This window comes from Saccopteryx leptura, chromosome 3, assembly GCF_036850995.1.
Source record: "Saccopteryx leptura isolate mSacLep1 chromosome 3, mSacLep1_pri_phased_curated, whole genome shotgun sequence".
Lineage (NCBI taxonomy): Eukaryota > Metazoa > Chordata > Mammalia > Chiroptera > Emballonuridae > Saccopteryx > Saccopteryx leptura.
Window position 1 is genome coordinate 212,855,131 of NC_089505.1, and position 24,374 is coordinate 212,879,504.

The 24,374-nt window shown below is 50.0% G+C and overlaps 3 protein-coding genes across 9 annotated transcripts in view; 2 read left to right on the forward strand and 1 right to left on the reverse strand.

Moving 5' to 3' along the window:
- Window positions 1-502: 502 nt before the first annotated feature.
- On the forward strand, window positions 503-10,488 carry ANXA9 (annexin A9). Of its 4 annotated transcripts, XM_066377390.1 has the most exons (14): window positions 503-950; window positions 1,061-1,144; window positions 1,610-1,700; window positions 1,854-1,950; window positions 2,496-2,590; window positions 2,811-2,924; window positions 3,127-3,217; window positions 4,213-4,292; window positions 4,848-4,907; window positions 5,705-5,789; window positions 5,961-6,056; window positions 6,140-6,198; window positions 9,332-9,454; window positions 9,648-10,488. In XM_066377390.1, exons 3-14 carry the CDS (start codon window positions 1,626-1,628, stop codon window positions 9,708-9,710), a joined length of 1,038 nt encoding a protein of 345 aa, XP_066233487.1. In that variant the 5' UTR covers window positions 503-950; window positions 1,061-1,144; window positions 1,610-1,625; the 3' UTR covers window positions 9,711-10,488. The 4 variants fall into 4 exon arrangements, with proteins under 4 accessions (XP_066233487.1, XP_066233486.1, XP_066233485.1 ...); XM_066377389.1 differs by having other exon boundaries at window positions 1,061-1,700; XM_066377388.1 differs by lacking the exon at window positions 1,061-1,144.
- Window positions 10,489-11,587: 1,099 nt separating this feature from the next.
- On the reverse strand, window positions 11,588-21,791 carry MINDY1 (MINDY lysine 48 deubiquitinase 1). Its single transcript, XM_066377430.1, has 10 exons — window positions 21,665-21,791; window positions 17,117-17,924; window positions 16,699-16,756; window positions 15,837-15,901; window positions 15,277-15,435; window positions 14,475-14,577; window positions 13,646-13,788; window positions 12,784-12,975; window positions 12,398-12,547; window positions 11,588-12,123 (listed from the first exon to the last, which is right to left on the reverse strand). Exons 2-10 carry the CDS (start codon window positions 17,579-17,581, stop codon window positions 12,043-12,045), a joined length of 1,416 nt encoding a protein of 471 aa, XP_066233527.1. The 5' UTR covers window positions 17,582-17,924; window positions 21,665-21,791; the 3' UTR covers window positions 11,588-12,042.
- A 312-nt stretch (window positions 21,792-22,103) lies between these two features.
- Window positions 22,104-24,374, forward strand: part of PRUNE1 (prune exopolyphosphatase 1) — a 35,611-nt gene continuing 33,340 nt past the window's right edge. For 3 of the 4 annotated variants that reach the window (XM_066377431.1, XM_066377434.1, XM_066377433.1), the window contains exons 1-2: window positions 22,123-22,233; window positions 22,760-23,686. In XM_066377431.1, coding sequence (XP_066233528.1) covers window positions 23,648-23,686 — 39 coding nt within the window. In that variant the 5' untranslated portion in view covers window positions 22,123-22,233; window positions 22,760-23,647. Of the gene's footprint in view, window positions 22,234-22,759; window positions 23,687-24,374 lie in introns of all 4 variants that reach the window. The other variant, XM_066377432.1, reaches the window with a different exon arrangement.

Genomic DNA, 24,374 nt, shown 5'->3' on the forward strand with positions numbered 1-24,374 from the left:
AGACTGCTCCCAGGCCCTAGGGAGCTGGCTGTGAGGTTCAAGTAGCTACTTGCGTAGGGGCCCCTGAGGCTCCCCAAGACTGTTCACCTGCTTGGTGCTGTAACAGCACCAAGCCCAACTGCTGAGTTTGCTTCACAGGCTGTTCAAACAGTCCTGGCAGCCAAAAGGCAATACATAAAGGGGAGTCTAAGAAACAAGGACTCAGGGAGCCTCCCCCCTCTCCCTGTTGCCTTTTGGGAGCATGGTACTTCTGTCCAGAAGGAACACCCTTTGCATTTTTTTTCTCTTGACACTGCTGACCTGCTCCCACCCTCAAATACTTGTGCCCTTCTTTCCCCACAGGTAGAAACAGTCCCCTGGCCCTCCCCATCCCGACTGGTTGATTCTAATACGGCAGCAGTCAAGTTTCTGGGCTGGGACCCCCTCTGGGGTACAGGCTAGGGTGCCCTGCTGGTATGTGCCCCAACAGGTTTTTCTCTATCAGCCTGAAATCAGCCTGGAGCCTGTCTGACCTGCCCCCCCCCCCCCCCCCCGGGAACTGGAGCCAGAGGCAGAGCCAGGTCAGGAGCTGGACTTAGAGCCTGGGCTTCTATGGTCCCACCAGCCCCATTGGGAAGCCATGCACAAAGCCTCCTGTGTCCAGGCCTGAGCTGCTGAGAGGCTGAGGAGAGTTCTCACGCATGGGCTGAGGCCCAGTTCCTGGGAGGAGAGATGCTTGGTAGAGAGGTGTTTGCTTGTTGGACCCAGTATAGCCTGGTCCTCTCCCACGTTTGGGAGGGGCCAGAGCTGGAGAGAACAGCTGGTCTGGTCTGCTAGAGAGGTCATCTGACTGGCTGCTCCACCTGGGCAGCACACACCCCCACTCCTCTACCAGGCCACACAGGCGCTAGTGCCCACACAAGTGTGCCACCAGACTGGGAGGACACCCATCTCACCCCCAGCACCTCCGGGTAAGCGCTGGACCTGGGCCCCAGGCTGGGGGGGAGGTGGCTTGTGGATCACTTGGAGGAGGTAGAAAGGAGTTTTCCTTTCCAACATGAGTACCTTCCCCCTTGTCCAGGCTCCCATGTAGCCCCAAGAACACAACTCATATCTGTTCATAAATTGTACCTGCTGACCTAGAACCCCAGCCGGAGACTGGAAGGTGAGAGGCAGAAAGCAGGGAGGCAGCTTGATGCCCAAGGCTGATGCAGGGACGGTGCTGTTAAGAGTTAGCGCCCACCCCAGGTACTTGTTCCCACCAGCTTGCCTTACTTGTCTTCACTGCCCCAGGAATGCCCAGCCAGGCCACAGCAGCAAGGGGACTCAAGCCTCAGAAGGGAGCCATCTACCTCAGGCCAAGGATCAGGAACCGTGGGGCCAGCCCCAGAGTCAGGGCTGGTGTGTTTGACACCAGTTCCAGCGCATCCCTGGTCAACCCTCATTTCCCAAAGGAGGCTGAGAGGTGGGGAAGTGGGGCCCCCAAACCTGCCCAGTAGGTTAAAGTCTCTTTTTCTGCAATGGGAGAAATGAACAAGCAATAGGAGCCCAGGCTACAGGGTCAAGGGGTCATACAGAGGAACAGAAGGGCTGGAAGTTCCCCTCAGTTGGCTACTGTCTCCCTTCCTAGGCCAGCCAGTTGCATCATGTCTGTGACCAGTGAAAAGACGGGCCTATCCCTGACTCAGGAGATCCTCAGCCACCTGGGCCTTGCCAACAAGGTAGGGGCTGCTGGACTGTAGGGATCATGTTTACTCTATCTCAGGGTGTGAAGGGGCCAGGAACAGGAAAGCAGACCCTGAGGCCACACCAAGGCCCGGCTGGGCCACTGGGGAGGCTGTGGGCAGACCTGTGATGCCTCCTTGCTCTTATAGACTGCAGCTTGGGGGACCCTGGGCACCCTCAGGACCTTTGTGAGCTTCAGTGTGGATAAGGATGTGCAGAGGCTGCTGAGGGCCATTGCAGGCCAAGGTGAGCCTTTTTCCTTCTGCACTTGGGATCTACTCTCTCTAAGCCAGTCTGTAGACCAGGAAAGAGCCGGGAGGGAGGAACTGACAATCTCAATAAGTGCGTGGAATGCCTTAGTTCCTGTATGTCAAGTACTGTGGTAGGTGTGTCACAGTCATTCTCACAACACCCTATGAGCTAAGTCATATACTGAAGAGAAAACTGGGCTCAGGGAGGTGAAGAGGCTTGCCCAAGGCCAGACAGCTCAGAATGGCAGAGCTTGAATCCTAATCCAAGTCTGTTGGTCCCTGAAAGCCATTTTTACCCATCACACTGACCACTTTTAACCACATTTGGGTAGGATTTGCATGCCATTTTGGCATCTTATTTGAATCTTCTTTTGAGATCAAATGGAAGTGGGGGGTGATAGGACCCTTACTCCTGTCCTTTCAGCCCTTTCCTGGATCTTGTTCTCTCCTCCTCTGGAGGCTTCAAGTCTGAGGAGTAAGGGAATCTTAGACCTGACTGGGGTCTGCCCAGCATACAGCCCAGCCCTCATCTTGGTTCAGGTGTGGACCACACTGCCATTGTGGACGTGCTGACCAATCGGAGCAGAGAGCAAAGGCAGCTCATCTCTCGAGCTTTCCAGGAGCGCACCCAACAGGTGAGAGCACTGGGACTTTTCAGGAGCAGGGATATGGGGTGAGAAGTCTCTGGAAGACCTGGGGTTCAGCAATAGCAAGCTGGCTCTTGCCCCCTGATTAAATGGGGATGGTACTTCAGGTCTAAGATAAAAACCTGCCAGATACTCCCAAGCCGCCCCTCCCCCTTATTCCTGTGGCCTCCCCCTCATGCCGCTCCTCTGCTGTGGCGACCATTTGTAGGATCTGCTGAAGTCCCTGCAGGCAGCACTCTCTGGGAACCTCGAGAGGATTGTGGTGGCTCTGCTGCTGCCAGCAGCCCATTTTGATGCCCAGGAACTGAGAAGAGCCTTGAAGGTACCAGTCCAGGAGCCTTGCGTGGGTGTCTGGGGAAGGAGAGACTGAGTGACTGCCTTTGCTCAGTCCGGAGGGGTGGGCTCGGCAGAGGCCCCCTTTGACCATCCCATATTGAGCCTTAGAAGGACACGTGGTTAGCGTCTGCTCTCTGCCATTCTAGTGGCATGGCTCAGTCTCAGAGTGGCCTCCCAATTTCTTGTAGAACTCAGGTTCTGCTGAGGATGTGGTTGTGGAAATTCTTGCTACCCGCACCCCACCCCAGCTGCAGGAGTGCCTGGCAGTCTACAAACACGGTAAAAACACAAAGGAGTAGGGATCCAGGAACTGGAGAGGGATCTGAGGGAAGGTTCTCTTTCCCCTGCACGCCTTCCAGGCAAGCCCTCTGGGAGCCTGTCTGCCCAAGTTCTGTTAGCTGGGGCTCTCTCCTCCCTTCTCCTCCCACTCAGTGCTCAGTCTCCCCACGGAGATAGCCAGATGTGATCATAAAAGAAAGAAGCAATGATTAATCTTAGTCTGGGGTTCCAGAGCAGGTTCCAAGGTAATAACAACATGGGGCACTATGACAGTCATCTTCTGGGTACCATGTCATCTTCTCAGCCCTGTGCTGATTCTGCCATCACACCACATCCCAGGCTGCAGCCAGGGGGAAAGGTGGGGACCTGTTCTCTGTCATAGGTGTTACCTCTCAGGCTCCTGGCTGCTGGCCTTGCTTGACTATCACATGCCTGCCTTGCCCACTAATTGTGGACTAGCTTTTTCGCATTCTCATCTTAGCCCCACCCCCCTTTTTTTCTTTCCCCGATTTTTCTTTGCTGTCCATCTTGTTCTATCTCTTAATCCTTCTCCTATCTCTCTCCCTTGTCGCTTCCATGTTCTCTTTTCTCCCTTTTCTGCTCTTTTCCTTTTGTAACATCCTGCCTCTCACATTACTCTTCCTCACCTCCATAAGGGCCCAGGCCCTTACCATCTTGCCTCATCATGATGATTTCCCTCTCTCCTTCCACTGCCTGGCCACTACCAGAACAACATGGGCCTCCTGCCCTCAGCAGATTGGCGCCTGGAGAGGATCCCAGGGCACGATCCCAGAGCGCATGGGGGACTCACAGCTTAGCGATGCTTTCAGGGTGGCTGTGCTGGTGCTTCTGCCTTTCATCCTGGGGACTGGCAGTCATTGAGCAGGACATGACAAGGTTGGCAGGGCACAGTGGACCAGACATTCAACAGGTCCTGCAGGCATCCACCTTGGGAAAAATCAAGAGGATTCAGAGCACTCCTGACCCTACCCCAGATTTCCAGGTGAAGGCTGAGGAGGACATCAAATCTGAGACAAGTGGCACCTTACAGGACCTGCTGCTGTCCTTGGCCAAGGTGAGGAAGACTGACTGGCAGAGGAAGGGTGTGGGACAGAGTGGGGAACATTGTTTTTTGTTTTTTGTTTTTCATTTTTCCGAAGCTGGAAATGGGGAGGCAGTCAGACAGACTCCTGCATGCGCCCAACCGGGATCCACCCGGCACGCCCACCAGGGGGCGATGCTCTGCCCATCTGGGGCGTCACTCTGTTGATTCCAGAGCCACTCTAGCGCCTGAGGCAGAGGCCACAGAGCCATCCCCAGCGCCTGGGCCATCTTTGCTCCAACAGAGCCTTGCTGCGGGAGGGGAGGAGAGAGACAGAGAGGAAGGAGAGGGGGAGGGGTGGAGAAGCAAATGGGCGCCTCTCCTGTGTGCCCTGGCCGGGAATCGAACCCGGGACTCCTGCACGCCAGGCCGACGCTCTACCACTGAGCCAACCGGCCAGGGCCGGGAGCATTGTTTTGATGTAATAGGCAAGAGAGGGCTTTGTGGAGGAGTTCAAGTTTGGTTTGTTGGCCTTGAGGTAAAAGGCTGCCCTGCAAAGAGGCCTCTTGAAAGAGTTTCTCATCCTAGGGGGGCCGTGAGAGCTACTCTGAAATCATTGACTATAACCTAGCAGAACAGGATGTCCAGGTGAGCCGGGGCTGAGCAGTCCGCAAAGTCATGCACGTAAGACACCTCCTCTACCTATTTTTGAGCCAGCAACGCAAGTGCCCACTTGGCCTACAAACCTGTCCTTGCCTTGGGGAAGGAATCCTCAGTGGCCTGATGGGGGCTTGAGGTGTTGGGTAGTATCACACCTGAAGCCTTTTCACTCATCTAACCTCTGACTCCTGAGCTCACAGGAAGTGAGCTTGTCAACTCTCCTGGGCATTTGGGTGAGAGACCTTCCCCAGATTCTCCTTTGGGGGTTATTTAATTCCTTGAGTGCCAGAATTTTCCAAAATTGGGAATCAAGCTGTGAAGACAGAGCCCATCTTGTAGTCCTGTTCTCTCTCTCTCTTTTTTAAACCATAAATAAAAGCAACTAATATAGAGGTTAAAATAACTTTGCCATTCAGCCCTGACTGGTTGGCTCAGTGGATAGAGCATTGGCTCGACGTGTGGAAGTCCCAGGTTTGATCCCCAGTCAGGACACATATGAGAAGCAACCATCCACTTCTTTTCCCCTCCCTCTCCCTCTTTATCTCTTCCTCTTTCGCAGCTAGTGGCTGGGTTGGTCCGAGTGTCAGAACAAGATGGGGGTTGCCAGGTGGATCCCAGTTGGGGCACAAATGGGAATCTGTCTATCTCCCCTCTTCTCACTTAAAAAAAAACAAACTTTTCCATCCTTAATCCCATTTTCACAATCACTGTGATGGATTCTGGGAACATTGTAACCGTGGTTTCTCAGCCTCAACCAATGATCCTGATTTACTCTCCACTCCTAGGCATTGAAGGGGGCTGCAGGACTCGGCATAGAAGAGACATGGGTCCTTATTCTCACCCAGCGAAATCCTGAACACCTTGTCCGAGGTATACATGAGCCCTCTTGTCTTCCCGGCTTGCTCTAATGAGTTTTAGCTGAGAAAGGTAGAGAGGGCTCATCCTTCTCTGTGATAATCAGTCCCCTCTCCTCTGCATTTATCTTTCTTCTTCCTTTTTAATGCGTTTATCTTTTTAACTCCCTCCCCTGCATACCACAAGTGTTTGATCAATACCAGCGGTGCACTGGGCATGAATTAGAGCACACTGTCCGGAACCGTTTCCATGGAGATGCTCAGATGGCTCTGCTCAGCCTAGGTAGGGGCCTGCTCAGTACATGTGGGTAGGGGTCTCCCTGGAGATGGAACTACCTCTCTCCATTTTTCCCTCTTTGCTTCCAGCCTCGGTGATCAGGAACACAGCACTGTACTTTGCTGATAAACTTCATCAAGCTCTTCAGGTGAGAGGGACACTCCTTTCCCCTCCTTCTTTAGGAACAAAAACTGGGGTAGATACATCCTGGCAGCAAGAGAGGTGTGTAAAAAAAAAAAAAAAAGATGGGGCCACAAGCCCTGGCCAGACAGTTCAGTTGTTTAGAGCACTGTCCCAAAGCGCAGAGGTTGCTGGTTTGATCCCCGGTCAGGGCACATACAGAAACAGATTGATGTTCCTGTCTCTCTCTCTCTCTCTCTCTCTCTCTCTGTCCTCCCTTCCCTTCCTCTCTCACTAAAATCAATAAATAACAATAAAAAAAAAATGATGGGGCCGCAAGTTGGCCCTCGTGGATCCAGACCAGCACTGGAAGTCCCACGACTCTGCTTCCTGCCAGAGCCCCACCAGCTCGGTCTGGGGTAGGTTCGGTAACCTCCTAGGACAGTCACTGACTTGGAACTTACACAGTCCTGGCTTCCTGGCTTTTGTGCTGGAAGTGGTAAGGTACCTAAAAGCTGAAAAATTAATATTGATATTTTAGGAGGAAAGGTCAGGCTTCCTGTCCCGTCCTTCCTTTGGGGAGGGGAGGGAGAAGAAATATGAAAGTTTCCTGGCTTGCAAGAACGCACTGTGTAGGAGGCTACCTTCTACTAGGTAGAATTTAATTAATTATTTTATTTATTTATTTATTTTTTTACAGAGACAGAGAGAGGGACAGATAGGGACAGACAGGAATGTAGAGAGATGAGAAGCAGCAATAATTAGTTTCTCGTTGAGACACCTTAGTTGTTCATTGATTGCTTTCTTATATGTGTCTTGACCATGGGGCTTCAGCAGACCGAGTAACCCCTTGCTCAAGCCAGCAACCTTGGGTCCAAGCTAGTGAGCTTTGCTCAAACCAGATGAGCCCGCGCTCAAGCTGGTGAGCTCGGGGTCTCGAACCTGGGTCTTCCGCATCCCAGTCCGACGCTCTATCCACTGCGCAACCGCCTGGTCAGGCAAAGAGCATTTTATTAATTTGGGCTAGGCATGCAGAGAGATTTTGTAGATGTAATTTCTATACTTGTGTGATTTGCACCAGACCAGAATGGCTGATAGCATTGTATTGTAAATGAAGAGGGGAAGGAGATTTAGATTCCCTCTCTTCCCCCCAGGCCTGTAAGGAAGCAGGTAAATAGCTAGCCAGGTGCAGGAAGAAAGAGATTGAAAAAAAAAAAACCCTTTTTTAAAATTTGATGAGCCATTTGCAGGCATTTATCCCCTAGCGCATGGGTCCCCAAACTTTTTATACAGAGGGCCAGTTCACTGTCCCTCAGACTGTTGGAGGGCCAGACTATAAAAAAAACTATGAACAAATCCCTATGCACACTGCACAGATCTTATTTTATTTTATTTTTTTATTTTATTTTATTTTTTTTTAAAGAATACTTTTTTTTAAATTTTATTTATTTATTTATTTATTTTAGAGAGGAGAGAGAGAGGGAGAGAGAGAGGAGAGAGAGACAGAGAGAGAGAAGGGGGGAGGAGCTGGAAGCATCAACTCCCATATGTGCCTTGACCAGGCAAGCCCAGGGTTTCGAACCGGCGACCTCAGCATTTCCAGGTCGACGCTTTATCCACTGCGCCACCACAGGTCAGGCTGCACAGATCTTATTTTAAAGTAAAAAAACAAAACAGGAACAAATACAATATTTAAAATAAAGAACAAGTAAATTTAAATCAACAAACTGACCAGTATTTCAATGGGAACTATGGGCCTGCTTTTGACTAGTGAGATGGTCAATGTCCGGTTCCATATTTGGCACTGCTAGCCGTAACAAGTGATATGACGCGCTTCCAGAGCCGTGACGCGTGTGTCCCGCGTTACCAGAAGTAGTACTGTACGTGAGTGATGCCAGACTTTGAGGTGCTGCCACATACAGTACTCTAGGAGCACAGGAGCATCCGCATCCAGTGCTCTTCTCACTGACCACCAATGAAAGAGATGCCCCTTCCAGAAGTGCAGCAGGGGGCCGGATAAATGGCCCCAGGGGGCCACATGTGCCCCACAGGGCCGTAGTTTGGGGACCCCTGCCCTAGTGCCATTGAAACTACCCCTCCCCTCCTGAAAACATATAATTGATGTATATATCTCTAAACAAAGGAATGGCAAATGAACACTAGAAAATTAAGGAATATCTTATTATACAGAATAACATTTTTGCTATTGTGTTACCTTATAAGTTTGTGTTTTTTTTAAATTTTTTTTACAGGGACAGAGAGTCAGAGAGATAGATAGGGACAGACAGACAGGAACGGAGAGAGATGAGAAGCATCAATCATCAGTTTTTTGTTGCGACACCATAGTTGTTCATTGATTGCTTTCTTATATGCGCCATGACCACGGGCCTTCAGCAGACCGAGTAACCCCCTGCTCGAGCCAGTGACCTTGGGTCCATGCTAGTGAGCTTTTTTTTTTTTTTGCTCAAGCCAGATGAGCCCATGCTCAAGCTGGCTATCCTGGGGTCTCAAACATGGGTCCTTCCGCATCCCAGTCTGACGCTCTATCCACTGCGCCACTGCCTGGTCAGGCTCCTTATAAGTTTTGATGTGTAAAAATGTTTTTTATGAATCCTATAGATAAATGTTGTAAGTTTGCTAATGCATTGTGTCCCATCCCCTCCTCCTTTTCCCACCAACCTGTGGGTGTGAGAGCAAAGGTATATAACCTGCCACAAGGGCTGTGCCCAAGGCACACGATTTGGGTCTGCACATGCCCCGTGTTAGTCATGTGCGGCCGGCATATTTAATAAATTTCCTCCTTTAATAAAACCCTTCAAAATTCATCTGGACTTGGTGTCTCTACATAAACCTGCAGAATTGAGGTACAGTTACTTTACAACAGAAGTCTTTATTCTTTCTAGAAGTCTTTATAGGTAGCAAGGCTTTTCTATCTTCTGAGTACCTGCCTTTGGAGCTGCCCAAGACAGAGCTCTGGAGAAGTGAGACTCTAAGCTAGAGCTAGCTTTCCGGGAGACTGAGCTCACTCCTAGATAACACATACCTGTTTTCCCTGACTCGGCATTACCTCCACTCTCTAGAATAATTACCATGCCATCTGGTCCTTATTCTGTGAGAATCCCACTGCCACCCCCTCTACATTCTGTTTTTACCCCTACCAGGAAACTGAACCCAATTACCAAGCCCTGATGCGCATCCTTATCTCTAGAAGTGAGACTGACCTTCTAAGTATCCGAGCTGAGTTCAAAAAAAAATTTGGAAAGTCCCTCTACTCTTCCCTCCAGGTAAGAACTTCATCCCTCACCTGCCCACTGCACTCCCTGCACACAGCTGAGCAAATGCCCTGGAGAATTCACGAGTCTTTGGTTTGGTGTAAGACTCCAGGCACCAGACAAGTGCTGGATTGGCACAAGGGAGGGGGCAGAGTGCCTGGACCACTGCGGTAGTGGGTCTAACACTCGATTCTCTTGTCTGCAGGATGCAGTGAAAGGGGACTGCCAGCTAGCCCTGCTGGCCCTGTGCAGGGCTGAAGACCTCTGAGACCACCGCCTGCTGCCTCCCCACCCCTGCGTGATATTCAAGGATCTCCTGATTCCCATGTTTGACTGAGCCTGCAGGAAACCAGCTGGGCTTCCAAATAGGATAACCCTTCACTAAGCATCACATGTTCCAGCTTCTTGTTGAGTCTAGAACTCAAAAGATTTCTTTTAAATCCCTTAATTTTCCTTATCTCAGTGATATCTGCACATGGGTCCCCTAGCTCTCTGTCTTGGGTGTGGGCTAATGGGACCTACTTCATGGTTTCTGCCCTGCTTTTCCTACCCATACCCTGGGCAGAACATCTCACAGATACTGGTAGCTGATTAGCTAATTTCATTCTTGTTTTTGTTCCCTGAAGTTTGGGTGGTACAGGACATGGGCTGGGAGGAGACCTTGAAGTTAAAGGTGCCTTTGATGTGCATTTGATTATTCAAGAGGAATACTGTTGGGTGCTCTTTTGCTGTACTTATCAACAAATACCCTCCCCTAGGGGTGTCCCTCCCCCCGCCACGTCATTATTCTCTCTTCCCCAGGAAATTTTAGGCAATATAATTGAGAAACAGGAGCCAGAACGAAGTCAGAAGTGGTCAGAGGTAGCAAAGGACCATCTGTAGAAACTAGGAGGCGATAAACAGAGGATCAAGCTGCCCCTTGCCTGCCTGGGAAATTTTGAGTTAGCAGGAAGCAAAACCCCCAAATTTATCTGCCCAAAGTGAGGACTTGGAAACTCAGCTCCAAATTAGAGGACTGTTACCAGAGAAGACCTATCAAAAACAGATAAACAGGCCCTGGCCGGTTGGCTCAGCGGTAGAGCATCGGCCTGGCGTGCGGGGGACCTGGGTTGATTCCTGGCCAGGGCACATAGGAGAAGCACCCATTTGCTTCTCCACCTCCCCCCCTCCTTCCTTTCTGTCTCTCTCTTCCCCTCCCGCAGCCAAGGCTCCATTGGAGCAAAGATGGCCCGGGCGCTGGGGATGGCTCCTTGTCCTCTGCCCCAGGCACTAGAGTGGCTCTGGTCTCGGCAGAGCGACACCCCGGAGGGGCAGAGCATCGCCCCCTGGTGGGCAGAGCGTTGCCCCTGGTGGGCGTGCCGGGTGGATCCCGGTCGGGCGCATGTGGGAGTCTGTCTGACTGTCTCTCCCCGTTTCCAGCTTCAGAAAGATACAAAAAACAACAACAAAAAAACCCCCAGATAAACAAAAACAAAAAAGGAAAAAGCAGGCTTTAGGTTCCCCCTGATGGCTCTATTAGATATTACACGCAACCTTCTCACCTCTCTACCCTCCCTCCCCTTCTGCATTCCTCAATTGGGTCAAATACAGTGTGTCCGTAAAGTCATGGTGCACTTTTGACCGGTCACAGGAAAGCAACAAAAGACGATAGAGATGTGAAATCTGCACCAAATAAAAGGAAAACTCTCTCAGTTTCATACCTATTCAGTGCAGTTCAATGTGGGCTCACGCACAGATTTTTTAGGGCTCCTTAGGTAGCTATCCCGTATAACCTCTACAGACTCGTCACTGACTGATGGCCTACCAGAACGGGGTTTCTCCACCAAACTGCCGGTTTCCTTCAACTGCTTATCCCACCGAGTAATGTTATTCCTGTGTAGTGGCGCTTTGTTATAAACACACCAATATTCACGTTGCACTTTGGTCACGGATTCAAATTTAGAGAGCCACAGAACACACTGAACTTTCTTCTGCACCGTCCACATCTCGACTGGCATAGCCGTGGGCTGCTCTGCTGTATACACGGTGTTATGTCATCATCTGCGCATGCACACATGCTCCACATCATCCTACAGAAACTGGGAGGACACACTGTACTTAACCACTTAACCTCACTCAGTGCTACAGGGTAAGGCAAACAACAGATCTCAGGAAACAAGTTTTATTTCTAAACCTCTAGGAAGGCATTACAAATAAAAGAGATAGAAACCCAGATCAAATCCTGAAACAAAGACAGACCTGCTGGATAGCCAGAAGAACCCAGACAGACTGGGAAGCAAAGGAGATGCATTCTAGACGGGATCTCATCCTGAAGCCTGAGTCTGTACATTAGTGTGATATTCTGGGAAAACGGAGTTGGGAATCAAAACTCCTCACCTTGCCAGCCCCACTGTTGTCCTGGGTGATTGGGAGGAAGAGAAGGGCACAGCACAGGAGGGCAAGGAGATCACTGAGTCTCACCTTGACATTTACTGCGTGCTCTGATCCCCAACAGTCCATAAATAAGTTACCCTGTATATCTCAGGGGTTGCCCTGGAGGAGCAAGCAAAATAGGTATGGCCTCTGAAAGAAGAGGCTGGGCAGCTTGGTGCTGGGCGATGCTACAGGAGGACACAGTCAGACTCTTGCTTCGGCCTCCTCCGACGCTCTCCTGCTGGGCGTCCAGACGAAGTTCCTCTCCCCTGTACGGGATTTAAGTGGTCATCCCTCAGCCTTGGAAGAGCACAAGGACAGAGATTCTAGATAGAAGTGGGGTCAGGCCTGCGTGGGGCAGCGGGGAAGAAAGAAGGAAGGGATCCAGGGGAGAGGGCAAGACAAAAGAAGCGCCGCGAGGGCAAGGGCAGCAAAGAGACAATTGCAAGAATAACAATAACCAGTGTCTGGACAGGTGTGGAACACTGGGGAGGCAGGACTTGGAGGAGCAGTGAGCATGAGGGCAGGGCACAGCAGGCTCACCTGTAGCGGCAGGGCCCTTGCAGGCAGAGGCTGGACCCCTTGTTGCTGTTGGTACTCCTCTTGCTGAAGTTGCTGGGCCAGCTCCAAGTCACTAAGACCCAATGTGCCTTGTGACTGCTGCTGCTGCAGGGACAAGGCAATCAGGTAGTCCTGGAGAGGGGAAAAAAAGAACAAGGATTGTGAGGTGGGCTGTGGCCTGGGAGATATATTCGCTGTGCTGTCAAAGAATACACACCAAGCATGGAGATGGTCCCAAGGAGATGGAGGAAAAGGGTACAGAGGTCACATGTTACGATCTCTAGATGATATGATGCATGCAGCCCACCAATGGCAGAAAGGTCTCTGAAGCGAACATGCTCTGCACCCTTCCTGGAAGTCCCACGCACCTGGTCGACCTGCCGCTGCTTTTCTGGGAGACTATTTCCACCTTCTGCTCCGGGATCCTTGCCCGGGGAATGACTGAGGTGAAAGTCAGAGTCACAGAAGCAACTGTCCCCATCTACATTGTGCAAGCTCTCCCATACCACTTGCTCTTCCTGTAGAAAGCCCTGGTCGGTGACCAGTAAGTACAAGTGACTCTGCGAGGAAGAGGACAAAGCATCAGCGGGATAGGTGGTACAAAGGGATTTTACTGCCCAAAATCATCTGAGATGCACAGACACCATTTGAACCAATTTGTGTGCCAACAGGAATGTACCTGTGTGAGCATGGGAAGCGTTTCTAAGTATGAGCAGCTGTGGGGAGAGGAAGGGATGTCTGGGGAGTGGACAGCAGTCACTGTGGTCAAGCCTGGAGTCCTCAGAGCTGGGGTCCCACACAAGGTCCTGCTTCCTACCCTACTTCCCACCATTCTCTAGACTCATCTGATGGCTATGAAGATAAATCCTTTAAGAATCAAAGACCTCTACCTCTTCTACACAATTCTTAGCAAGCTTAGACAATTTCTAACTTGAAAAGACTATTCAAAAATTTCCTTCCTGAGAGAGGATTATACCTTCCTGTCCCTCCAGACAAAGGCTGTTCAGTCAGCCTAAGACGCAGTGGTGAAGATAACATGGGACAGAACTACAGCCAGTCTGCACTGCACACGCAGCTTGACTGAGAAATAAGCCTTTGTTGTGGTAAACCCCAGAGGTTTTAGGGATCATTCATTACCAGAGCTAAATCTACCCTGTCCTAACCCGGAAGAAAAAGGCATGAGGAAATAAACAGCATTCCAACATTCCCCCACCTCCAATGCATCATCACCTTGTGCTTAGTCATAGTGCTAAAGTGGTTGTTTCGGAAAAAGACGCTAAGTTCACCCTCCTTGGCAGCTGTGGTTAGCTCACAGAGTCCGTGGTAGGTCAGTTGTGCAGCGGTGGTCTCCAGGAACTGCTCTGCGATCAGGCCTGCCAAAGGGCAAAGGAGTAGGGGTGGGACCTTGGTTTAAACCAAAGTCCACAGAAGGGAGGATAACCCAGAGAGCCCCTGTCAAAGGCCTGGGGTGGTCCTGCCCCTGAAATTCCTTCCCTGAAGCCCAGCTGTGTTCATTCATTCATGAAATAGTTCTGAGCAGCCACCTGGTGCCAGGCACTGCACCAGCGGGCACTTCAGTTCCCCCAGCTCCCTCTCATGGCATTTACATCCCAGTGGGATGTGGTGGGGGAGATAGACAACAAACAATAGATCTAAGCAGCCTGACCAGGCGGTGACGCAGTGGATAGAGGGTTGGATTGGGATGCAGAGGACTCAGGTTCAAACCCCCCCACTCCCCCCTACCCCCCACCCCGAGGTCGCCAGCTTGAGCGTGGGCTCATCTGGTTTGAGCAAAGCTCACCAGCTTCGGCCCAAGGTCGCTGGCTTGAACAAGTGATCACTCGGTCTGCTGTAGCCCCTCAGTCAAGGCACATATGAGAAAGCAATCAATGAACAACTAAGGTGCCGCAATGAAAAACTGTGCTTCTCATCTCTCTCTCTTCCTGTCTGTCTGTCCCTATCTGTCCCTCTCTCTGCCTCTGTCACCAAAAAAAAAAAAAAATAAATCTAAGCAGCCATCTTGCCCTCCACATGCTGTCCACAGGAGAGGTGATCTCACCTTCTGTCACGAGGTTGGTGTCGCTGGAGTGCTTGCTGGTGATGATCTTCTCTACCAGCTGATTATAACTCAGTTTCCCAACTGCACTCACAGCCTCAGGGCTCTGTGTGGGTGGGGTAAGGTGGGTGATACCAAAAAATTGAGATCTTTTTAAGAAGGAAATGAACCAAGCCCACAAGGACTGCAACCCTATGACCAAAGGTTCCTGAAACTTTTGCTGTCTAAAAAACTGCATATGGCCTGACCAGGCGGTGGCGCAGTGGATAGAGCATCGGATTGGGATGCAGAGGACCCAGGTTCGAGACCCCGAGGTCGCCAGCTTGAGCGCAGGCTCATCTGGTTTGAGCAAAAGCTCACCAGCTTGAACCCAAGGTCTCTGGCTCAAGCAAGGGGTTATTCGGTCTGCTGCGGTTCCACGGTCAAGGCACATATGAGAAAGCAATCAATGAACAACTAAAGTGTTGCAACGTGCAACGACAAACTAATGATTGATGCTTCCCATCTCTCCATTCCTGTCTGTCTGTCCCTGTCTATCCCTCTCTCTTGACTCTCTGTCTCTGTAAATAAATAAATAAATAAATAAATAAATAAATAACTGCATATGGTTTGTTAGTATTTGAATGTTACTGCCCTACCAAAAAAAGTTTACAATTCAAGAAATTCTCCACTGGGTCCTGCCTATAACCCAATTCCCCACTCAAGCCAATCTAACCCCCACCTCCCTAACTCCCACCCCACAACACTATGTTTCTCTGACAGCTTGAGCTGGATAAGAGTTTCATTTGAGCCCTCTTGCACTCACCTGTGGGTCAACAAGCCAGCCATGGTACAGATGTATCCCTAGCAAGTCAAAAATGCTGCACTCGGGCGTGTACTCAAAGTCCCAGACGCTTGTGAATCGCACGTTGACATCCAGACCTGTGGCAAGTTTAGGCAGCACTGTCATTGCATCGTCCACATTCTAGGGGTAGAAAAGAAAATGATGGATATGTTAAATCAGCACACTGTATAGCTTAAACTTACACTATGTTATGTATCAATTATATCTCAAGGAAGCGGGGGGGGGGGGAATGTAGGTCCAGCCTCTCCTCCCCCCATTCCACTCCCACCCCCAGAAGTAAAAAATTAATCTTGTTGCTTTTCTTCCCTGGTTCTCTCAAAAGCTATTCCATTCCTCCCTTGCCTCAACCTTTCTTTATCTTATCTAAATGAACATATTTTCTCATTACCTTCTTCTTCCTCCTGTAGAAAGATATCACAGTTCAAGGAACCCTCTTAAGAAGTAGCAGGAAGCCTTCACTTAATAGTCTGGGTGTCCCCTTACAAGCTTGCAATCCCCTTTGTCCACAGACCTATGCTCACCTGCTGAAAATTAAGCTGAAGACCCTCTGACATTTCCTGGGGCTTGATGGACAGGAGGCAGTCTCCTACAAGACAGGATTCCTTATCAGTCTACCCCACCAATTGTCCTAAAAGCTGCTTCCTCTTCTGGAGAATAGATGGGGTGATGACACAGAACCACAGATTTTCAGAGATGGAAAGGGCCTTAGAGTCTAATCCTGACCTTTCATTTCTCATGGAAGAAAGAGGCCCACAAAGGTGAAGGGCCCACCCAAGGTCACATGTGAAAACTGAAGGCAGCTCAGGACTCTTGACACCTTGACTTTTTTTTTTAAATTTTTTTTTAAATTTATTCGTTTTAGAAAGGAGAGAGAGAGAGAGAGAGAGAGAAGGGGGGGAGAAGCAGGAAGCATCAACTCCCATATGTGTCTTGACCAGGCAAGCCCAGGGTTTCGAACCGGCGACCTCAGCATTTCCAGGTTGATGCTTTATCCACTGCGCCACCACAGGTCAGGCAACTTTTTTTTTTTTTTTTTTTTTTTTAGATTTTATTTATCGATTTAGAGAGAGGATAGACAGACAGAAAGGGGGGGTGGGGAGAAGCAGGAAGCATCAACTCGTAGTAGTTGCTTCTCGCCTAGAGTTTCGAATTGGCAACCTCAGCATTCCAGATTGACACTTTATCCGCTGTGCCACCACAGGTCAGGCGACACCCTTGACTCTTGCTTTTCGTGCCCCAGCCTTGCAGAAATGCCCAGAGACCTTCACCCTCTCTGACACATCAGAGCCCCAAATGGGAAGTCCCTCAATATTTCTGGATTTCTGGCTGAGTGAATAGTGCTTGTAATTCTGTGTAATTCCTCTTCAAGACCCAGTCACTCACCAAGATGGGCCATGAGTTCATCTGATGTGATCACTTCCTTCTGAGGGGGAAGCTTTACCTGGAGATAGAGGGGTGATCAAAGGGTCAGCCATGCACATGCTTTCCTTCACAGAGAGAGCCCTGAGGGAGAAACCCATGGAAAGGGGGCAGGGGCTGTAGTGGGAAAAGAAGACTCGCAATGCCAGAAACGGCATGAATGTAAAACACCGCAGGGCATTCCAACTTGCTGGAGAGTAGAAGATACAGGAGTAGGAATTGGTCTTCTTGTTTTTATGAACATCTTATTTCATTTGTGCAAGCTGGAGCAGTAGGGAGAATAATTTCTAAAGTTTTGGCTGGTTTGAGAAAATCAGGATAAAGGTCAGGGAAGAATTGTCTCCCCAACATCTTCTGAGCCCCCATCTAAACTCTCTCTTACCTTCCACTGAAGAAAGAGGATGTTCATGATGGCGAGAAGAGGGCAAGGGCCGTTAGTGCTCTGGGTGATGATGGGTGTCCGTTCTCCTTTCCAGGGGATCCACTTTACACAGTAGAAATCAAGCTCTGGCTGTCGGACCCTGGGGGACTGAGGAAGCCCCTGGGGCCTGGAGTACGCCCCCATGGTCTCTGCCTCAGGCCCTGTCCTGTGGGCTGGCTCTGGCTGGTTCAAGCTAGCATCAGGTAAAGGCAACTCAAGTTTATCCTGGCCTTGGACTGGCAGCGACGCTTGATCTGCTGGCTCTTGTTCTCTAGCCATCCCACCAGCACCTCCGGCCACGCCATCGGCACCTCTGGCATCCTTGTCTGGGGGGTGTTCATCTGGTTCTTTGTGGTTTTCGGGACTGACTGCTTCTGCAGTCCTGGCCTTGCCAGAGACTGGATGCTCAGGTTGATGGTCTTCCATAGTCAGAAAAGGTCAACTGAGGGGCACCAAAGATTTGACAGTCCTCAGAAAGTTGCCTAATCTTGGCTTGATGTGCAAAAGAGAGAACGATTCAATAAGAAGGAAATCATTGGGCTGGAAAGCGAATAGGCCCAGAAAAGTCTCAGAAAAGAAACATGGTATGGAAGGCTGGATGGTGTTTGTAGTCACTCCTGCCTATGGAATAAACAGATGAGCAGCCCCAGGCTGAGCCCTTTCACCTCGACCTTGCTGTGATCATATGGGACCTATGAGTGTACTTGGGCTTTCAGGTTTGGGCAGGATGATTCCAGTGGGATTGAAGACACTGGGTGAGGCAGCTCCCCTGAAACAGACAAGAACAAGGAATGCAGAAAAGACAGAGAAAGGGAGAATAAAAGGAAAAAGACAGAAGAGAAAGAGATGGAGAAAGAAATGTTAAAACTAATGGTTAACAAAGTAATCTTTGGCTCACCCTGTAACAGGTATCAATCACATTGGTAGCCCCCACCCTAGTCAGGACCAAGGTAAATCCTTTGCCCTCTACCAAACCACACCCCTTGGCTGTTCATGGACCCTCCTGTGCACATACAGGCTGCTTGTATCTAGGGCTACCTTCTCTCTACCTCATCCCAGAGGTGGAAATGTGAACAGTGACATACTGCTTAGGGTGAAGAGCAGCTAGAGATACAGAGTCAGTATCACGCCCCTAAAGAAGAAACACTGTTGAGCCTGACCAGGCAGTGGCACAGTAGATAGAGCATCGACCTGGGATGCTGAGGTCCCAGGTTTGAAACCCTGAGGTCGCCAGCTTGAGCACAGGCTCACCAGCTTGAGCATAGAGTTGCTTGCTTGAGCCTGTGATCATAGACATGACTCCATGGTCTCTGGCTTGAACAAGGGGTCACTGGCTCAGCAGGAGCTCCCCGATCAAGGCATATATGAGAAGCAATCAAAGAACAACTAAAGTGCCGCAACTATGAGTTGATGCTTCTCATCTCTCTCCCTTCTGTCTGTCAGTACCCTGTCTGTCTGTCCTTCTCTCTGTCTCTGTCCCTCTCTCAAAGAAGAGGAAGAAGAATAGGAAGAAAAAGAAGAAGAACAAGAAGAAGAGGAGGAGGAGGAGAAGAAGAAGGAGAAGAAGAAGAAGGAGGAGGAAAAGGAGGAGGAGGAGGAGGAAGAAGGAGGAGGAAGAAGAGGAGGAGGAGGGAGGAGGAGGGGGAAGGAGGAGGAGGAGGAGAAGGAGAAGAAGAAGAAGGAGGAGGAGGAAGGAAGAGGAGGAGGGAGGAGGAAGGGGAAGGAGGAGGAGGAAAAGAAGAAGGAGGAGGAGGAGGAAGAGGAGGAGGAAGGAGGAAGAAGAGGAAGGAGAAGGAGGAGGAAAAGAAGAAGGAGGAGGAGGAGGAAGAGGAGAAGGAGGAGAAAGAAGGAGAAGGAGGAGGAGGAGGAAGAGGAGGAGGAGGAAGAGGAGGAGGAGGAAGGAGAAGGAGGAGGAGGAGAAGGAGGAGGAAGAGGAGGAGGAGGGGAAGGAGAAGAAGAAACACTGTTGAAAAAAAGTCCTTCTCGGGCCTGACCTGTGGTGGCGCAGTGAATAAAGCGTAGACCTAAAAGTGCTGAGGTCGCAGGTTCGAAACCCCGGGCTTGATTGGGAGTTGATGCTTCCAGTTCCTCCCCCCCTTCTCTCTCTCTGTCTCTCCTCTCTCTCTCTCTCTCTGTCTCTCCCTCTCCTCTCTAAAATGAATAAATAAATTAAAAAAATTAAAAAAAAAAAGAAGTCCTTCTCAAAGGACTCTGCTTTACACAACCTCAAACCACAACAAAAAGGTCTTGGACGGGGCTTCCTGTAGGCCAGAGAGGGAAATGTAGGCCATAGAGACTTAAATCAAAGACTATGCTGATAAATAACTTCAGATTAGGAGCACAAATATCTCTCCCTCCACAGTAAGCTTCTCTGGACAGCTGAAGTTGAGATATCAACTTCTTCTCAGTTCCTCTTTGCTCCCCAAAGTGCCTTAACCTAGAGATACTCTTTTGCAAATGTTGATTATCGATTTGTATGAAGACTACTCCCTCTGCATTCATTGTTGTGTGTGTGTGTTCCTTCTGTCTGTTCCCATCTAGGTAATTTTAGTTGTGAACACTGGACCTGTTTAACCTGCTCTCCTCTATCGGTATTAGGCATCAGTTCAGCAGGGACAGACATTTAATTAATGCTGTGGATAGTAAACAAAAAAACCCCATAAATCCTGCCCTCTGGAAAACATTCCCCCCTCACTCCTGAGTCAGGGTAAGGAAAGATGAAAAATTAAACTTGTCAGAAATCTTGTCTTTTATCCACCTTCTTCCTAAATTGAGACTATGCATCCTTCTTGCAATCCCGCAGAAATTTAGGGGATGGGTAAAGCCTGGGAAATAAGTTGAGAAACATAAGCCTATTCACCTAAATTGATCATCCTCCTGATTCAAACATAATTTATGCTAGCTGCATCTCATTTACATGTTGTTAATTTAGAATCAGAGTAGTAAAAATTGCCTATAGGCCTGACATTTTGTTTTTCTCTCTTTCCTTCTTTCTTCCCCTCCCAAGTGACACTTAGGTCCTGGGAAGCAGAAGCCAGAGCCTGGGAAAGTTAAAAAAGCAGGGCTCATTTCTTACCTTTTCTGTGCAATGCCAGAAATGATCAATAATTAAGTGGGGGTTGGGCAGCTAGTTGGCTAAGAGGATGAGCCAAAAGAAACCAGGAGCTGGACACCAGAGAGAGCTGGTTCTCAGAAAAATTGGGCAAACCTAAGTGGGCTAAGTCTAAGAGGCAGGGCAGGAAAAGGAATGAAAAATGTTCACTCTGTAAGGTGCACACCTGGTGGGATGGGCAAGGAGTATTTCAGAGCAGGAAAGGATGAGGGGAGGCTATTCAAATAAACAAGTATTATCCTATTCTTTTCTCCATTCAAGTCCTACATGTTCTTTCCAGCAGTAATAATCTTCTGGTTGTGGGTGAGGGAGTTAAAATAGCACTGCCACTCCATAGCAGTGGCAGTAAGTAGCCAAAAGTTGGAAGAAGCCTATAAACTGGGTAGGGAGCTTCAGTAAGACAGCCACTGGCCCTGGCTGGGTAGTTCTGTTGGTTAGAGTGTCATCCAGGTACACACGCCAATTTTTCAGTTCGATCCTAGTCAGGGTACATGCAAGAATCAATAGATGAATGCAGGGAGAAGTGGAACAACAAACTGATGTTTCTCTGTTTCTCTCTCTAATCAATCAATAAATAAAAAAAGACACCCCCACCCCCCGATCCTAGGAACTTTCCTCTCCCTGCAAGTCCTTTACTGTCCCACTCCAATCTCCTGCTCAGTATGACTCAAATCTTCAGGCAACTAATGGTTTAAATGTTCCCCTCAGAATAAGTCAACTACCACCACAGTGCTTGCTCGCAACGGAGAGGGGGAAGGTTACATTAAAAGAAGAAAAAGGCCCTGGCCGGTTGGCTCAGCAGTAGAGCGTCAGCCTGGCGTGTGGGGGACCCGGGTTCAATTCCCGGCCAGGGCACATAGGAGAGGCGCCCATTTGCTTCTCCACCCCCCCCCCCTCCTTCCTCTCTGTCTCTCTCTTCCCCTCCCGCAGCCAAGGCTCCATTGGAGCAAAGATGGCCCGGGCGCTGGGGATGGCTCCTTGGCCTCTGCCCCAGGCGCTGGAGTGGCTCTGGTCACGGCAGAGCGACGCCCCGGAGGGGCAGAGCATTGCTCCCTGGTGGGCAGAGCGTCGCCCCCTGGTGGGCGTACCGGGTGGATCCCGGTCGGGCGCATGTGGGAGTCTGTCAGACTGTCTCTCCCCGTTTCCAGCTTCAGAAAAAAGACAAAACAAACAAACAAACAAAAAAAAAAAAAAAAAAAAAAAAAAAAAGAAGAAGAAGAAAAAGAAGGGACCAAGCAGCATCCCTTTTACATATTCCCCCTGCCTCACTCCTCTCACAATCCAAACCTGTAGAGACCCAAGTGGAAAGAGAGTGTCACCTCCCCAGAGAGGGAGAGGAAAAAGAAAACTGAGGATAGGAAAGGAAGTGAAGGAAATAGATAAAACAAAGTTTTTACCTTAGAGAAGGTTGTTCCAGGACCAAGGAGGGTTCAGCACTGTCAATCCGATGGCGGCGATGGTTACAAGGGGGCGGCGCCAACAGTCCCAGCTGCCTTCCAGCTGTCAACGCCAGAGCTTATACAGGTTTATAAACGGTGGTCCTAGCTTGGTCCTGGCCACTTCCGGACTCACGCCCAGGATCCGGGGCACTGGAGGAGGGCCAGGGCAGGCAGGGGCTCAGCCCAGGTTGCTCAGAGCGTGTCTTCAGGATTCCTGAGTCGCAGAGTCTAGGGCGTGCGCTCCAGGCCCTGACTCCAAGCTGGTTTTTAAAGGAAGTTTGAGGTTTTTCTTTTTTCTTCTTTCTCTCTTGTCTTCCCATTGGGACAAAGAAAAATTAGTCAAGGACAGGAGCCCTGGAGGAGGAGGGGCCTCCCTTACACTGGAGGATTTCCATTAGAGCTTTCTGACCTGGTCAGCAGCTTGGTGATCAGCAGTGAGGGAAAGAGAAACAAGGAGACAAAAACAACAGACCCTTTCTCTTCTCTCTGCCTGCCGCTGGAAGGGACGGAGCGCTTGTGCCTCTCTGGTGAGAACAGGGAAGAGCAAGAAGTGCCCTTGCTGAGTGGGGAGGAGCTGGGCTGGACAGCAGCGGCGTGTTGGATTTAGGCTTTCTCTCTGGGTAAGGTAGTCCTTTGCTCTGGATCCACAGAGCAGGGCCAAAGAGCAAGATATGTGCATGTTCAATCATTTAAAGTAAAAAAGAAATTCTTCTCCTTTCCAAGCTCTCACTCTTTTTTTTTTTTTTAGTCTAGAAACGAAACCTGTTGAGCTATTGCCCTGGTAGTGCAGAAGGAGGTGAGGAGGTGTGGAAGAAAGCCCAGCCTCTGGGAGGAAGAGTGCAGCAGGGAGGGAACTAGCTGAGCAAGCAGGAGATCCAATACCGCTGGGCTCTGATCCTTGATCCCACCACAGGCCTCAGCTTACATCAGTCACCTCCTCTCAGTGCCTCGCTGGGGGAGCAGGAAAAGCTGGTGCCAGTCTGGTGGTAGGAGATAAAGAAATGGATTAATAAAGGAAAGAACATTTGATGATGAGAGTACATTTATTTGCAGCACTCTGCACTACTGTGAGGCTGGAAGGTGGCAAAAAGAGGTTGGGACCCAACTCTACATTCCGAAGGACCCTTCAAACTCCACCGCTGCCATTGCATGAAACTCCAAGCAACTCTGAAGGCTGAAAGGGCAATTGGAACAATTAGGAAGGCAGGGAGCAAAGAACACAGGTTGCAACAGTTCAGGAAAAGAAATAGGCCACATTTCCGAAGCTATATTAACAACAGGCCACAGAGTCATAAACAAAGAAGCAGCAGGAGTAGGCAAGAGATTGTAGGTCTATAAGAAGAGGGTCCAAAGATTATTGTAATATTTTTAAAACGTGGACAATCACAAAGTCGGTGGCAATGAGTCAGTTTGCTGAAGGGGAGAATTCGAGAAAGGAAGATGAAGAAGAGCTGTTTTGCGATGTGTAATTTAAGATGTCAGCCAGAGGCTCTGTGTAATACATGGGAAGATGCTATATTTAGCCTGATGCGAAAGGGAAAATTCAGATGTCACACATTTAAGTTACTGTGACACATACACGTTTGTGTGTCACATGAGTGACCTCAGAAAATTCTCCTTCCCCTCAATTCTTGGGGCCATTTCGGAGCTTCTAGACTACGTTTCCCAGGATGCCCTGCGCCAGGTTTCACTTGGCGCCTCCGGAAAGGTGTGAGTAAGCCTTAAGCGTAGAACTCCGCCCCCACCACCGGGGGCGGGGCGACGTCGGACTCCGGGAGCGCGGGATTACGCACTTCCTCCCGGGGTCCGGGCGGAATCTCATTGTTGCGGGTTCGAGTCCCGCCTCCTGACTCTCACCGCAAGCCCCTGAGTCCCAGGCGGGGCGCATTCGCCGAGTAATCTCTCCACGGCGAGGGGCAGAGGCACACGTTGGACTTCAGCATGGAGGACTACCTGCAGGGTTGTCGAGCTGCTCTGCAGGTAATGGATCCCTGACTCTGATCTTAAGGAATGGAGCATGGGGTCCAAGAAGAATAAAGATATGGGTTCTGGGAAGGGTCTGTGTGGAGGGAACACGGAATTTTGGGGTGTGGGCTTGGGGTCTGATCAGGGTTGGGGCCCGAGGAATAGGGAACGAGAATCTAGGCTTAAGAGTAGGAATGCCGCTTGGTCTCCCGGTTTTTGGCCCCTTGCATTTAGGGTCTTCCAGAGAGCGGGGAAGTGGAATCGTGGGTCTGGGTCCTGCATCTGAGCCTCTGCTTGTTGTCGCCTGGGACAGCTCCTTTAAAAGGTTCAGGGCTGTGCCGCCGCCGGCGGTGCCCGGGAGGTGTATTTGTTCCTTTCTCCCCGCCCCTCTTTCAGTTGTCCGCTCGCAAGGCCTCCTCCACTGGCCTCCAGGTGAACCCCGGGTCCGAGGGAACCTGTGCTCCTGGCTTTTATTGCCTGGGAACGGCGGTTTCTAACTGGGGCGCCTCATTCAGAATAGAGGTGGTCGTGGTGTTTTACTCTAAATCTGTTTTTTGTTGTTGTTGTTTTATACAGGGACAGAGAGAGAGAGAGAGAGAGTCAGAGAGAGGGATAGACCGACAGGAGGGAGAGAGACGAGAAGCATCAATCATCAGTTTTTCGTTGCGACATCTTAGTTGTTCATTGATTGCTTTCTCATATG